At 35.1% G+C, this 17,685-nt stretch overlaps 1 protein-coding gene across 1 annotated transcript in view; it reads right to left on the reverse strand.

Annotated features, from left to right (window-relative positions):
* Positions 1 to 17,685, reverse strand: part of LOC131580129 (adhesion G protein-coupled receptor A3-like) — a 261,475-nt gene that overhangs the window by 145,124 nt on the left and 98,666 nt on the right. Inside the window, exons 4-6 of the mRNA XM_058840923.1 lie at positions 15,909 to 15,980; positions 7,896 to 7,967; positions 6,981 to 7,144 (exon numbers count right to left, since the gene is read on the reverse strand). Coding sequence (XP_058696906.1) covers positions 6,981 to 7,144; positions 7,896 to 7,967; positions 15,909 to 15,980 — 308 coding nt within the window. The remainder of the gene's footprint in view (positions 1 to 6,980; positions 7,145 to 7,895; positions 7,968 to 15,908; positions 15,981 to 17,685) is intronic.

Raw genomic sequence — 17,685 nt, forward strand, 5'->3', positions numbered from 1 at the left:
ATGCAAAACCTAATCCTGTGAAAGGTTATTAGTGTGAATATTCCTCTTTTAACATAATTATTCATGTGATTAGAAACTCCCTGCAGAATTAGAGCTGAAGTCTTGATTCTGCATCTTCTGGAAGACAATGATGTTGCATGAATGCAGCAAGATACCTGTGGACTGCCAAGAAACTGCAGGACTGAAATCTAAATCTGGATAATTAATCCATCATTCTTCCTCCTTGAGGTTTTGAGTTTAGTCAGTTACTACATACTGAAAACCCCCCACAGTTCAATATTTACACTGTATTAGTGTAGGAAGAATGACTTGTAAATTAAGAAAGAAATGGTTGAAACAATAATCTCAAACCCATCCCTAAGTAAGTAAAAAATGAGACCAAAAATATGTTTCGTGTACAATGAGAAAAAATAAATTAAGAAAAAATACTCCTTGATAATTTTAAGCCAGTGTTTCTTCTTGCAATATATTTTACATAGAAATGAAACTTTTAAGGACAATTTATGTGCAAATATATATAATTTTAAGACTTGAATGGCAATGTAGATATTTAATTTTTGGCACCACATGAAAAAAGGAATTTCAAATCTCACTTTACCAATATCCCTGACACAAAAGAGTTGACAGTATTCTTAAAAACTGACACAGGTCAAGCTGAATACATTCAGTTGATTTCAGCTTAAATTTAATTGCTGAAAAAGTTCTTTCAAAGACAAAATTCCCCAGTATCTAGATTTTTTTCCTTTTTCAGCATTTTAAAAGTATGTGATATTATATTTCTTTCAAAGTTCTTACTATTGGACAGTGGATAGTAACTTACTATGATGGCGAAACAATGTGCAATTGCATCAGGTAAAATTATAAAGACATTTCAACAAATACAACAACACTAAAACAACACTATTCCATCATTACTGAGAAAGCATTTAAAGACACACTGTGTTTTAAGAATCTATGTCAAGGAAAATAAAGGCTGCTTCAAAAAAATGGAAATGCTTTATAGAGAAAGTCCAGAATAGAAAATGTTCTATATTTTCCCAATGGTATTACTCTAATTTATTTTAAATGTCTGGAATGTTTTGAATTTTTTGCTATTTTAGGTAAGCTTGCAAAAAAGAAAAAATTACTTATAAAAATAGACTAGGGAGCAGCATGTGGCCTGCAAGAAATGTACCCTAATGTTCTCCTGATATTTAAGTATGAGAAATGCAGATTAGAAAATGTGACAGTAGATAGGTAATGATGAAAGTACTTCCTACCTTTGTAAGAAATTGAATCTTAAAATGGCCAAGAAATCTCTGAGAACACAAGTCAAATGAATACATACAGAATACAAATGTGTTTTCTTCTTTTTTTTTTTTTTTTCTTTTGCTTTGCAGAAGTTGCAATGTGAACAGGTACAAAGCATCAGAGCAAAAACTGCCTACATTTTACCCTGACTCTGCTCCTTTGGGGGAACAGATACTCTGATTCTCAGTGAAGTGAGGCAAACTACAAAAGACAAGGTGCTGGTTAAGTACAAACAATTCCCTAACAACTTTATCTCCTCCCTTCCAATGAATTATTTACATTTTCTATGAAACATTTAAAGAATTTTATTGCAGAATACAGAAGTGAGAAAAGGATTTATCTCTTTGATTTTTCCTTCTCCCTTTGAAGTGTCCCTCCTAAGAAGGGAGCTTATCATATCCCAAACCCCACATTTCAATAATATTTTATGAGTCAGAACTTGCTAATTTCACTCATGAGCTAACACTTTAAACTAAGGTAGTTTACAGAATTCAGAGACTGAGTAATAATTCAAACACTGTTGGACTCTCACGACTTGTAATTCTTACCTTCTTTTCTCATCTCCGTTTTCAGTAGGATGGATTTTTATTCCACTGCAGTGTGAACACTTTTCTCAGTAGACAGCCCTAAGGCATGGCAGCAGCCTCACCACACAGATCCTACCCAGACAAAACTCCAGCTCTATTTTGAGTGCTCGCTCCTTGATGTCCCCAGTGGAAGTCCAAATTGACTATGAAAGCTTTTCGTAAATTATGAACCAACTCAAAGAATTTCTCACTGTAACTTTGATGTAAATACTTACAAGTCTGTGGATCACAACCAACAGATGCACCACCCATGGACAAAACACAAATTCTGGCATAATACATATTTTCAAAATAATTTACTGTTATGACCCCTCTGTGAAACACCCTACAGCTGATTTTCATGAATGTGAAGCACACAGAGCAACAAGAGAATTCAAATCAAGCTTCAGGGTACTGAAGTTCTGGATACTCCACCTCTGAAAAACAGGCTCCTGTGAATAGAGAAGTACTTACGGTAGATGGGATGGACTTAAAACCAGATGCTACCTCACCCATGTTAATACAAGAAAGGAAAATGACTCAGTTTAGATATTTGTCTTGTAATTTGCTGTTACTCTGTGTTTTGCAAGTTCTGTTTGTACCATATTTTCCCCTGAGACTGTGTCTTCAACGAATGTATCTAACATTTGTGCTTATAGGTATTTCCTTTACCTTTGAAGTTTATTTGCTGCAGATGGCATACAGAGAACGTGTATAAATACTAGTTCTGCTAATTGTCTCCATTTGCTGGCTGTAATTATTGCAACAGCATGGGTTTTCCAGAGATGTGCAGAGTATAGGTGAAGAAATAATGCTGTATCATAGAACTTCTTGTAACTCTTGTCCTACAGTCCTGTGTTGAAGCAGCTCAACATGGAAAGAGATTTTCTCCCATTCAATTCAACACAGACCATAAAGAACTGGGAAACAGAAACATTTAATACAGAAGCATAATACAGAGAGAAGCAATGGATTTGTTTCTTCCAAGGAAGAGACCTGTGCATTGCTTTACACCAACACAGACAAAAAGGGCAAACGTGGTTTTTGGGAATTACCTTTAGCCAGCATCTCATACGGGGTCAGATATGCAAGCCCTCCTAACGTGGCCTGAGCCACCCAGGACTGTTTAAGATTGCTTTATAGGGCAAGATTGCCTTATGGGGCTTTCTGGCAGACTGCCTCACAGCACAGCTTGGAGAGGTAAGGACAGAGGTAAGGTCTCATGCAGCACAGCGAGCTTGCCTGGAAGTGCTGGGGTGCAATGATGTGAATGTGAACCCCATTCATCATCTGGATGAGCAGAGAAAAACTGCCCTGAAACTTAAAGCCTTCTGATAATGTATTCACAGTTTTAGTTACTTTCCCATGAAAGTCCTATAAACATAAGTTGTTTATCAGATTCCTTCTAAGAAATGTCTTTTGATAGAAGTTTTGCATGACCAGTGTGATTGGGAAGGTGATAACTTAATTATCCAATTCCTGGTCATTGTCAAGAATCTATAAATACTGGAGTCAGAGAATAAAGTTACTTCTTTCCTGTTCTGACATTGAGAGGCATTCGTGTGAATCATTCGTGTCCTTTAGTGACACAAAATCACTTGAAAACAATGTAGACTCTTTGCATTTAGATTTCCTGGGATCCAAGACACTAACTCTAGTTCTTTCAACCTTTTGACTTGCTTTATAGGTCCAAGCAACCATATCATGACCATGATTAGACCACAGAAACCTAAAAAGCTACTGACACCAAAAAAGAACAAAACTTATTTACCAACTGCATGAAAAAATGCTTAATGATAAAGAATAAAAATGTAATTTATTATGTATTAATGCAATAAACTCTAAGCAAAAAAACCAGATTTCTCAATATCCTTTTATATTTCCTTTTCAAGCAATTTCTTTTTTAATTAACTAAAGGGAATAACATATTCTCAATTACTTATTTATAAAAATCAGTAAAGCATATACATATTCAAACCCCAAGATTTTAATTTGTAGGAGATCTGTATGAGGAACAGCATTCTGTCCCAGGAGAATTAGATCATTTTCTCTGTGGCATAAATTAACAAACAAACAAACAAACAAATAAATGTCTTTGGGCACTATAAAAATTGTTTTTATACTTTGACCTTTCCAATATTTTTTTTGGCAATATTTAGTAAATATTTTCAGCATTTTAGTCAAAACATCTATCTAAATATTATTGATATTATGTCAACAACTTTCTAACTTTTAAATAAAATCTAAGTGGGGGAAAAAACAAAGTCAGCCCTTTTCCAAACATCTGTTTTGATGAGTCAACATTTTCTAACAGAAAAGCACTCCCTCACAGTTGTATGTCAACTGTAATTTGCAGAACAACTGAATTTTTACTTCTTCATGCTGTTTAGTAACATCAATACAGTTTTGAGAATGAGAAGCTGAATTCTAATATCTCATTCATCAGTATAAATAATCAAAACCCAGCTTTAACAGCAATCTTTCATAATCTCCTTAAGACAAAAAGTCATACACGTCTTTCCTGAGTGAAGAATTTGGCCTAGAGAATCCATCTCTGCTGATGATGTGAGCCAGGGAAAAGCGCAGACTCCTATCAGACCTCAGGTGGAATTTATAGCATTCATATTCAGGAAAATGTAATTTTCCTCCTGGAAATTGAGTAACTTGTATTTGAAGTCACAGAGAAAGAGTAACAAGGCACTGCATGAAGCCAATTTCACAACCATTTTTCAGAAAGATACTCTGTCCATACCATTATGAATTCATCACAGTCCCTCACCATTAAAGCAGAAGACAGGGGCAAAACCATATTTTGTCATCAAAATAGCTTTTCAGCCTTATTTCCAAAATTGTCATGAATTGTTTTTTAACCAAACATTTCTGACAGTTGGAGAATTTTGCTAAAGAAGATTTAAGTAGCTCTTAAAAGCTGTTAGGGAAATATGCAAGCAGAACCCTGGGAATTATAAAACTGTGCAGTTACTTAGCTCCTAAAAGCCCCTAAAACAGGTTTTTAACTGTTTCCAACAGGCAACTTACTTCTTTGGCTATCATGAGTAAGTAGATGCATGAGAAAGATTTGCCAGGAAGAAATTCAAAAGATGATTTTTTTCTCACCTCATCATATAAAATAAATCTAAAAAGCTGATGGTAAACTGCTCCCTGTAGCTATTCAGAATCCACATACTTTGAGTTTTTGGTTAATCCCTTAACTCTCCTGCAAAACTGCCCATTTCTCTCCTAGTTTTGTTTTTTTCCCTTTCATTCTTCTATTTTTTGCTCATCTTGTGACTGTGATATCTCATGACATCTTTTAGCATGTCGAAGGAAGATCAGTGACTATAAATGAAAATGCCTGACAGTATGGATGATGTTCACATGAAGAAGTTTATAATATTTAAGTCACTCAATATTTTCTTTAAGATATGTTTAATTTGATCAGGTCTGTGCATATTTCAACACACAATATTTATAAATCGCTCTCAATAGCTATTATTATTTTGGTGCCAGACAGCCCTCCATTATGCCTAAACTCAAATTAACGTAGTGAAAATGAAATTGCTAAATGTTCTGGGCACTGTGAGCTACCCAGCAGATACTCGGAGCACCATGAAATACCTGGCAGATATTACAGAGCTGGTGGAAGGCTCAGCAATTATAACCACTGTAAAATTCTCTGTGGATATTGGAAGCAATGTCAAGCCACTGGCAGTCATTACAGCCCTTGTCAAGTGTTCTGTGGAGATTGTAAATAGGAGTCAGAACTAGATGGGCATCATAAATTCTCTATCAAAAGTGTGATAGGAAGTCCTATTAGGAATTAAATTATGAAATTCTGAGAAATTGCTTTCATTTCCTCTGTAGTTCAGAGATTTATATTCACTTGTTACCTGGAAATACCAATTAACAGTCCTTAATCACTCTCCTGATCGTGCCAACACTTTTAGAAGTACTTTTCCTGCTGGGAAATGGATCTCTATGAGGATGCCCATGCTGGCTCTCTAAAAAATGTGAGTTTGTTATTTGAAGAGTATTGCAGAATTCAAATGTTTGGTAACACAGGCTACTGGAAATGTCTCTGACTTTTGCTCCCAAGAGCCCGTTCCATATCTGCCTCCAGACACCCATCTGTGTCTCCTTAACAATGTACCTGATGGACCATCTGTAGGTAATATTCACATCTTTTCAAATCTCTTCCAACTTATAAATGTATGTATTTGATGTTAAAACCCATTCTGTATATATCATTCCAGTCAACTGATCTCCCTTCTGCTATGAACATGTTTGATAGCAACACACATCATTCTTCCTGTGGTTATTAGGAGAAACGTGTGACTCTCCTTTTGTTTGCAAAAGACATTAGCAAAGCCACAGTCTCAGCAATTTTCTGTCATTCAAGCATGTAAAAGATTCAAAGATTCTGAAATTAATCAACTATGTGTGAAATTAGACTTTTGATTCTGGAACCCACTGGCATCATCTCAGGCAGCGATCCTTTCTCTGCTGTGTGATACTTTTAAAAATCTCTGCTTTAATCTGCTCATTGCTAGACAATGCCCATTGTGAAATGAGTTTTCTTTACTTCTTCACATTTTTTTGCTTTCTGTACACACTGCATCTATCATGTTTTTTATGGTGGAAAATATCCAAAAAACATTTCACTTCTTCAAATACAGAATTTACCTAACTGAAGTTCACTGCAAGTATTCCATTCACACCCAGGAAGCGGTGCTTGAACATACAGTTACAGGTTGATAAAAAAATATAAGAATTAAATTTGACATCAATATCACCCTGTCAGACACATAACTTGAAAGAAACATTACATAAACTTCTGTAGGAATCCTCAGTTTCACAAAGAATACAATGTAGAATTAGCATCACAGTTAAATGTCTTACATTATAATCACATATTACTGAATACATTGCAGAACAGTGGTATTCTTGAGATATGAAGCAAGAAATGTCATTTTTTGCTGTTCTCTTTCATTCTTAGGTGTATCTTCTGTGTCACATACCTGTCAGATTTATTAATTTTTATTTTTTTTTCATAATTTTTTTTTTTTTTGGTATATTCTCTGGATTCCACTTCAATTTGTAATGCTAAATGAGAGTAAAACTCACCACATATCAGCTGGTTTTCCTTCAGGTTATAAAGTGACAGTCCATGTAAAGCACTGGGGTAAGCACAAACTGTTTCCTCTGCTATTCGGACTGAAGCATTTCTGGCCCATTGCAGGACCCACTTTAGGTTACAGTCACAAATCAGTGAATCAGTGTTGAAATGTCTACAAAGGCAAAGAATGACCACAGTTGGTACACATGCAGTTTCCATGAACATACTTTCTTCTGCTAGATATAAATTATCTAATTCCAAAGAGGATTCTGGATAAATGCATAACTATGGATGCATGAATACAAAGACAGTCTGAGACAACCAATACACATTGCCCCGCTGGTAATTACTTCCATAACATTATGCAAAAATTCTGGATTTGGTTCCAGAACAGCATCATTGACTACCGAAATAATTTTGAGTCTGTGTTACTGCAGAAAACCATACTACAGCATACTTTCATTTACTAAAAACCTCTCTAGAAACATTCAGTAGACACTCTTAAATCTTAGGCAGGTACAATTAATATCAATAACTGGGAACTGTTATTATAATTCCAGGAAAAATGTTTAACATTACTGGTTTTGTGCAGTCAGAGACCAAATACGATGTAATGCATGAAGCCATGGAAAAGTTCAAGATTACAAATATAACGAAAAAAAAAAGGGCTGCTAGTCAGGAGCACTAGATAGGGCTAGTCAGGAATGGGGTTGAATTGTCAGTGCTATCCATTTCCCTGCAAAAGGTAAAGATGGCAGCTCATCAACAGCTAGCCAGACATGGATAACAAAATAATGCAGATTTTATTTTTGGAATGCATCTCTAGAAACAATGCTGTTTGAATTCATATACAACTCTGCTGAGTTTATTCTAATGTCTTTCTGAAATATTTCAGGTTTACAAACAAAAGGAATGATACTCACAAAGCTTTCAGAGCTAGCAGCTCAGAAAAAAGTCCATTCATGAGACTTGAAAAAATATTCCCTGACAAATTCCTAGGGGGAAAAAAGCAATTTACTGTTGGTTATAACAAATACAAGAAGAAAAGAAAATTGTTATAGAATATAATTTTCCCAATAGTAATTAAGAAGTTTTGTTTTCTTGACAACAATAAAAACATATTTAAATTTGGTATGTTGTTTTTTTGGTTTTGGTAGGTGACAGTAATATTTAAATCATTTCACACACTCTTACTTGTTTTATTTTCCTAGCAGAAATACATACAATTCACTTGGTCTCATAAAGAGGAGCACTTCTACATATTTAAAAGAACAGAATTTGAGAAGAGAATATTCTAGAATTTGACTGAAAATATTAATAAAATGATTAGTCAGTGAGACCTATATTGTGTTTTTATTGTATATACAGAATGTCACTTCAAGTTAAAGAAATAAAAACAGTGTCTTAATTTAGTAAAGTTCCAAAGAATCCAAGCAATTCCTTAAAACAGTAATGAGTTTCCAAAGTGACTACACAAATAGTTTTATTACAAAGGACTTTAAACACACCAATTTTTCCCATCCTTAAATTAGGATATTTCCATTTTAATTACTGCTCTATTCTTGTCTTGATGGCTGAATGGCTCGGGCTGAATACTTGCAAACAGAGTCAATTCACTTTTACATAGTTTAGCACTATTGCTCTGCCAGTGCCTTAGTAGTACAAAAATTAAATGCTTAATTGTCAAGTAATAATTGTCAAGCAATAATATCTTTTCCTATACACATAATTTTAAAAATTAGTGCATATCCAAGATTACCATTCCAGAGCGTATGAATTATCTACTTATGAAATATTGATATATATTCCTTTCTCTCCTGAACACTATCTGTTTGAATTCAAGGCTGGTTACAAAAACTGAGTTATGAGGAAAATTTCAGAGCTCTTCACTGGAGATATTTTGCATATACAGGGGAAAAAAAAAAAGAAGAGAAGCAAAGAAAATGGTTTCATTACTTTTTCCTTAAAAAGAATGTTGCTGTAATTATTAAATTTACTTCTCTTTTGTCTACAAAGTAAAAGAAAGGAAGCTAAACTGAAGAGTGACATTCAGATCAGCAGCAATGTGCTCGCAGTGAGGAATCTATTAAGCTGCAAGAGATCTGTACCAGGTAAGGAACCAAAGTAAGTCTGAAACTTGAGAACTCTGCTTTCTACTGAAACCTGCCCAGAAATCTACAGAGCAATGAATTCAAGTAAGAAGAGAAAACGTTGCTAATTTATAAATTAGTTTAATACTCGCTTGAAGCAGTAACTAATTTCATTTTTGTATACAACACTTCAGAATTTTTTAGTAGTTTAAAACAAAATTCTGGTAAGAGTATAAAAATAAACTGGCTCAGCAACAAAGTGAAATTATTGAGCAACGATTAGATGTGTTGATATAACTGAACTAATTTTTAAAATTTCATTTAACTGTGCACCTTTATACAGTTGTGGTGCAAAGCTCTTGGATGAATTTTCGTGTACCTATTAATGTGTGGATATGTCTGAAGGTGGAAATGAATCTGTAGATATACATTTCTCTACCTTCAATATTTTGAGTTTGTCAACAGGAAACTAAAAATATTGAGCATTTCACAGACTCATTTAACCTCTTTGTTTAAAATTAGATGGATCTACCTATGTGTTTTTCGGATGTAAGGCCTGACACAAGGCATATGCTGCAGCAGCTCAGTGAACTGAGACATTAAAAAGACTAAATCAGAAATTGAAAACCCTGACATTTACACTGAAGTAAATCAGAAGTGGTTTCAGTAATATGAAAGCATTTGCATGAGTACAAACTTACTGAGCTGACACATGGGGAAAGCAATCTGCCCAGTCCTGTCCTTTGCCTTGCCCTGCAGTACAGGAAGGTTTCTGATGCAAATCCCAGGCTCTCCCTTAAACAGCTTGCCAGGCTTCATATGGCAAAACAAACACAGCACCAAGACTGAAGTCTGGTGATTCGATTTGGACTGAAGGGAAGTTTTATGTCTGATCAATATTTTAGGAACTGGAGACAAACTGTAGGTCGTTTGCACAGTGGATGTAGCAGGGTTCAGCAGATGCACCTAAGCACCTGCCGGAGGTGCTCATTTGGTGTGGACTGAATCCATGAGCTTTTAGGTCCTACCAAATTCATCAAGACATCGAGCCAGAACTGACTTACCCTGCACTAACCTAAAAAGTCCAGATTTGGAAAATTCATTTACAGGAGACTGGAGAATTTCTATAGCATTCCTTTTTACCAAGTGCTGGAATAATTGAGCTCCTGACAGTGACATCAGCAGAAAGCCAGCTATTAAACTTTTCCTATTCTTCTGGCAATGACCTAGTTTGAAGTTTCCATATTACTACTAATAATTAGCAGACTAGGATCATGTTCACAGGGCTGTGTAAGTCAAAAAGCAACACATTTCTTTGTCCAAGAAACATAATTACAATACTTGGATATCTAACAGTGGAAACAGATTGTTCTTTAACAAAATGTCAGAAATGTTCTGAAATCACCCAAATAAACTCTTGCATTTCTGAGCTGATGCAGCACTCTGTAAATACCTGGTTCTTTAGTGCACACAATTTACATTATGTATTAAAATACTGCAGATGTATAGTATTGTAAAATTCCTCTATTTCAGATACCCTAAAACCCCACTCTGGCTTGATTTAAAGGGGCATTTGTTCTAAAAACATCTGTAACACCTAGTTTGCAAACATTCTAAACACAAAAAATTAATGCACCAAAGCTTATAGCACTTACTATGCCATGAACTCACTCCGTTAATAGAAAGATGTGCTTTCATTTTTATCAGAGGTAAAACATTTCAGTCTTACTTAGAAAGTCTACACTTGTTTTTTCACATACCAATACTTGTGCTTTTACAGAAATTAATGAAGCACTTTTGCCAAAAGTTTTGATATAAATGACAAATTCCACAAAACAGTCAAAAATAGTTACATGTATCAAAGTACCATTTGAGGCAGAATATAGATAGAAGCAGAAGTATATGAATATGAAGAATTCTTCCCTCTTAAGAGAAGCATTAAAAAGCGAAAGTTGAATGCAACAGTAACAGATTGATCTGTGGAAAAAAAAAAAATTGGGACAGAAGGTATAAAAGAATGACAACAGAAATACAGAGAGGGCAGGCTACATTGTGTATTTCCTTATTTGCTGAAATAAAGGCTGTGTGATTAACTGTGTTAGTGTTTTTTATTTAATTTCTGGCACCATACAAAGTGATTAGTTGGTACAATGACATCAAGAAAGTCACACAAGAATTTGTAGTGTAATATTATCACAGAGCTGACTGCTGCTGATGATTGAGAGGCAGGATGAAGAGTAAATCAGATACAGTTTAATCAAACAACTGGAAACAAAGATAAAGTTTGGGTTTGAACCTCCAAAGGGAAGATCCAACAGTAGCTACTTGTTGAAACAGATTTCAGGCTGCAGCATTTTGAAAAGATAAATTATGAGGGACTAAATAAATGAAGTCTGGTATATCAGCACAGTGGCATCATCCCAGTATTCCACAGCTCTTAATACTTAGATTAAATATAAACAGAATTAATGTAGATAGCAGCTCCATTACCTAGCAGAAATATATTTGCATACATAATTCTGGAACAAAACAGTGAAACATTGGGTCCAAAGGAGATTTGGAAGACTTGTTGCATTCAATTATGTCACTCCTACTTAGAATACGTGCACCTCACCACAGCATAAACACAGCCAAAAGGTAATATATTAGCCAAAAGAGGTAAACTGGTATCTTAGAACATGTAATGAACCTACTCTCACATGGAGGCACTGGCTGCTGCATCTGTCATATGATGTGAAAGCATTCTGAAGTCATTTTATAGAGTAAAAAAATCAAATCCAAGAGCCTGAAAAATCAGATAAATCTCAAGGAACATAATCAGAAGTCACTGGCTGCAGTAATTTGAGGGCCTGTATAAAATTTTAGGTTTCATTAGTAACTTCAAATTATTTCTGTTCCTTGACATACACATCCTGATTGCAATGGAGTAAAAGTCTTCTCTACATTATCAAGAAGCTGACCATTTCTTGTGGTTTATGTGTGTCTGCATGTTTAAAAAAAAAAACCAATACAAGATACGACACTACTAATTCATTTCTTCTTTAATCAAGAATTCTGTAGGTTGTCCTGTTCTAAACTAGACTGCACAAAACCACCAAGCCCTCTGAAGAGTGTCTGTGTTATCCCTGAAAGCCCAGGCAATCCTCATCCTTTTAGTGAAGTATTTAAACATACCTTTACTGTTCTCAGTTTAGATTTATGCATCACATCGCTGGGCTAAACCACACTGTGTTAGTTTGGGCCTAGAGCTGGTATTTCAGCTCTAACTCCATCTTTTTTTCAAATTTAATTACAAGATTGAGTGAAACACACTGTGTTCTTTTGTTTCACCTGGCATTTGTGCTTGTAAACAGTACAAGTCAACCCCATATTTGCACTTGACAGAAGGCACATGAACAGATTTATGTCCTTTGCTCTTTCCAGTGGACTCACGGCTCTCCCTACTGGTTTTGCTAACAGCCTGCAAAGATGCTTCTGTACTTCATCTCTGCTAACATAACACAGGAGCGCTCTGATTACCAAATCAACAACTACCCAAATCAGCTCTCCTTCATATTCCTCCTTCAGTGAATGGCTATGAACCCAGCTCCATGTTTAAGAATTTGTCATCCTTTCTTTGTTACAAACACTGATGCTGCACTGAGTAAATGCTTCTCCATAACCTTTCCAGAGAACAGCTTTCTCATACCCCTCAAATGGAGAGTAAACACAATTCAAAGGTAACACTAGCAACAGAAAGGTGACCTATTGTCTTTCAAACACGTTTAAAAAGTAAGGTTCTTCATAAGCTTCCTAGGGAAACAAAGCTACAGGGTGTTAGAAAAGTACCAAGCAGCATCAGCTCACAGCCCACTAACAATGACCACTTCTTGCACCACAGGTAAATTGAGGTCCCAGTTCAAATAATTACCATCAGCATTAGGACATTATACAGGATTTCTGAGATCAAGGAACGTGTGATACTCTGAATGGCAGGGGACAGTTCCTCTTGATTGGGACTGTGACTGTATTTCTTCACAAAAGAATCAGTGACCCAGCAAGAGTGGTGGTACTCTTTGGTTTGGTAAGGAGGACAATCCCTGCAAGGAAGCTGCAGCTTTTGACATTGCCATCGTGAACTGATTCACTTCTGATCAAAGAATAAGGTAGACTAAATTATTTCTAAGCCTCTGATTTCCAAAGGACAGATTTTGAAATACTACTATTAATTAAACAAATAAAGCAATTAATAAAGAACTAGGCCACATGGACTACAATGCAGGATGGACCCATTTATTAGGTCAGAGGTAGAAAGGCAATTTAAAACCCAAATAAGAAAAATGGAAGATAGACTAAATGAATGAACAACCAAATCTTAAATCGTGAAAAAAACAATTCAAATTTTTAAAAGATCAAAGAACTAGAGAGAAGATACCAGGAAAACCTTAGCAAAGTGACACGAAGAATTTAAGTTAAAATGTGGAAAGTATGCTAAGACATGGTGCAAAAGATAATTATAATAGAGTAGTATTATTGAAGTAAAAGATTAATAAGGAGTAGGTATTATATACAGCCTAAATACATCACATTACTACGATTTTCTCTTTTGTACAGTCAGGTTGGTCATTTGGATTATATGTATTTATGGGACAAGCTCACACTAAGTCCTGGAAAGCATATTTCCCAAGACCACCTGAGAATGACTACTGATCTGCAGAACTAGTTAAAACTGAAAGAACACCCCAGCAAATGGGGGCTTGCAAAGCTAATTCCACTTACATGAAAACACTGGGATAAATTTTAATAATCATCTCCTCTTTATATAACATCATGCTAGATGAATATGAAAACCAAGAAATAATTCATCTTGTCTATAAAATCAAGGATCTCTTTATATGAATGCATGATATACCATGTGTAGCCACAGATTGATTTTTTACCAATTTCTGAGTTGCCAACATTTTTTCCCATTTCTCTTTTTTCCAAAATGCTTATAAAATACAAGGAGGCCAGACTAAGAGGTCTCCAGTAACCAGAATCATAATTTTTTCATTGATGCACGGACATCATATCCACAAAAGCGTTAAGAACCTGGTGTTAAGTGCATTTACTGTAAAACAAGGTAAGATAATGGACAAGATGGAAGGGAGAGGAGTAAGACATTACTGATGCTCTGCAGAAATGATCTTCTGAGTGACTGCATTTAGAGCTTTCAACAATGACTCTGCATCACAGCATTAAGGGAATATGAATGTGAAATCTGCTAATAACAAAACCAAGGCCTGGTCAATGTTAAGAGAGCAAGAAGAGATGAACCTTCTTAAAGATGAAAGGACTTGTAAATAACATTACTCAAAGTGAAAACTGTTATTAGACTTGGGACTACATCTAAGAAATGTCTTATTCAAATTTCTGCTATAAACTGGGGCCTCAGAAGGAAAACAATACAGCAAGCTCTGGATATACAGCCATTTCAAAATGAAAGACCCATAAAAAGACTGGATGCAAGAAAATATGATGTTAATGACTGTGTAGTCATTACTGGTAAGTAATTGATGAGACTGGTGAGTCTTTCTCTGGTCCTTACAGCTCATAAAAAAATTGCCAGTGCTGGGACAGATACTTGTGCTACCAGAAATAGTAGGTTTATAGCAAATCTGTACAAAAAGAGACTGTAATGGTGTGGTTTTATCAGCCCAGTAACCACAGGCACTCAGCCTGCACATTGTGCCTTCTCCCAGCATCTCTGGCATCAGTGAAAGGTGTAGAGATACATGGCCAGATCCTTTCCCGGGCTTCAGAGAAAAGGGACAGTACAGCCAAACACTGTCACAGACTGACTATACTCTCAGGGAATCAATTTTTGTTCTTTGCCTCCAAGAGACTGATGTTCTGTACTGAACTCCACTTTTAAGATGGGGTCTTACAGATTTGTGAATGGAAATTTCAGATCTTTCTGAGAGCGCATGGACAATAGAACAGTTTCTATTGAGTCTATTCCTAGCATCTAGAAACACATTCCATTTAATAACATGACTTCACCATCTTGAATTAAACTTACCTTCCAAGGTAATCTGGCTTTATAGTCACAGTCATGTTCACTGTGCACAACAAAAGCAGACACAGAAACCCTCAATAAGTGAGTTGGGCTTGCCTAATTTGGCACATCATCTGAGAGCAGTTAAAAGAGGGGCGGTTTGCACCTGTTCATCACATACCAAGGCTCTTCCCATCATCTGTTCTCCTTTGTTTTCATCAGAGAAGGCTTGGCATAGTTACTCTCATTAATGGGATCTGTAAACGTGCCAGGTTTCAGCCTTTTACCTGGTGTTACCTTGACCTCATGGCATATCTTTCTAGAAAGACTTCTCTGTTCATCCAAGGAAATGCCATAAATTGGCTGGAGAGGGCAAAATCTCTCTTTTTTTGAGATTTGTCACACACTGTGAAGCAGTATAGGAATTTATTTCTCATTCAGGAACGAAGATAGGTCTGAATGAAGATACAGAGCCCTCCTGGGCCCAGCCAACTGTCAATTTAAACCAGGATTCTTCCTATGAATTGTCTCTTTAATTTACAGCCAACTTACTTTAATTATTTTTAAGACATGCAAACAGAAATTTCATGTTTAGCCTCTTTTTATCGTGGAAATGAAATTTAATTCTTTGCAGTTCTGATAGATTTTACAACTGAAATAAAGAAAAATGTATTTAAAATATCAACTCATCACAATCAAAGGCTCAGGGAGGGGCCTTTTAGTACAAAACCTTCAACTTTCTTATGTAATTTTCTTGCCAGCTATACGCAGGTCAGTCATGTGACAGTTTATATTTCTTCTGTTTAAAACAAAACTGGTATTATACTCACAGTTTGTGAAGATTGTTAAGCCCGACAAACATTTCTGGTGTTAGGCAACCAATTCTGTTATTTGAAAGATCCCTGAAACAAACAAAAATCCCATGAAACATTGAGTCTGTCTGATTTATACACACAAGTATGTAATCACACAAAGCATCTGTATTTTTAATACTTAAAGAGTTAGAGACAAATGAGAAATAAAACCTTTTCCCATAATGTAACATAACTGAACTAAATAGATTAAATAACTTTTATATTAACATTATTGAGAAATATTCCACAAATCATACTGTGACTTATAACTGCATTAAAATGGGATTTTATAGATATATGCAGCAAATACAAGCAGAATAATATTACAAATACACAAAATTTTCTTGATCTGAGTTATTAGCACCTGCATTTTTTACTTAGGAAGAATACTATGCATTTTGTTCCATGCAGTATTCAGCCAAAATTGACTTTGTTTTTTACTGTTTACTCATGTTTCATCTCATTAACAGCAGCCTTTCTTGCTGAAATCAGAGAAACCAGAAGGCAATTAATTTTTGAGCTAGTGAGGTCAGTTTTGATAAGCACTTGGCAAGCTCTTTTAAGAGCAACACTGTGGCTTTCTGAGAGCACAAACAGTAAAAGAAAAGCATTGCATTCCCTTCTGCCTGCAGAAAGGGAAGAAATGTTTTCTGTATAAGCCAGAAATGCAACAGAATGTACAGGATGCTTACGGGAAGAAGATGACGACAGGTATAAGCAATTATATTGTGATAAAAACATGAATTATGCCCCTTGGTAGATTCTGAATTGGAGTTTGATTTTTTATGCATTTGGCTTTCAACCTTGACACAAATTTTCCTTCTCACCAAGTACATTTTTTAAAAAATTACTGCAATTACATAAGGATTTTAAGTGATCGTGCAGCCAAGAAAAATGTTAAAATTGATCTGAATGTATTTTTTGTTTTAGAATTAGAGGTGTTTTTCTGATTCCTTTTCTACATTATGCAGATTCCTATTTTTCTACTGATACATGAGAACACTAAAGTAATCAAATGGAAGACTAAAGGTTGCAGTTTGACAAATCCAGTTACTGCTTTCATGGGAACACATCCAATTAGCTGGCAAATGAAGGCAATCTCTTTAGAATTCACTATGAAGTCGTCTTCTATCAGACAAAGAATATATTGTGCAAGTTTATGATGAAAAATCACATTAGAATGAAAATATTTCTTAAATGCTTGTCAAGGATATTATGTAGAAAACAGCTGAGATAATACTGAGGATACAATATAGTGCAATAATTTCATTTTAGCATTATTCTTTACATTTTCCTAATAAAAGCTACAGAGGAAATCTAAAAATGCAAGTTTAAGACAAATACATACATACATACATATATATACATACATATACATATATATATATATATATGCATCTATATATCTTTCTATTAGAAGACATAAAAGGAACCTACCCAGAATTCTTGGTTGGGTAATGCTTTACTTTTGTCTAGGCAAAGTTTGAACATATATGGAAGAATTGCGTCACGGTGTGGGGCATGATCTGGGTTGCAAAACCAGATTTATACTAATCAATATGAGTGCATACTTCTTTAAGAGTGGCACACACTAAAATCTTATTTTTACCAAAATGAAAGAATAAACACTATTTTCTCAAAGTTTATTTCAGTAAGTGTTATTTTCATATGAAGATATATAGGCCAAGATTACTGCATTTTAAAACATATTTTCTTAAAAAAAAAAAGTAAAAAGAAAAGGCAACTTGCTACA

Source organism: Poecile atricapillus, chromosome 6 (genome assembly GCF_030490865.1).
Source record: "Poecile atricapillus isolate bPoeAtr1 chromosome 6, bPoeAtr1.hap1, whole genome shotgun sequence".
Lineage (NCBI taxonomy): Eukaryota > Metazoa > Chordata > Aves > Passeriformes > Paridae > Poecile > Poecile atricapillus.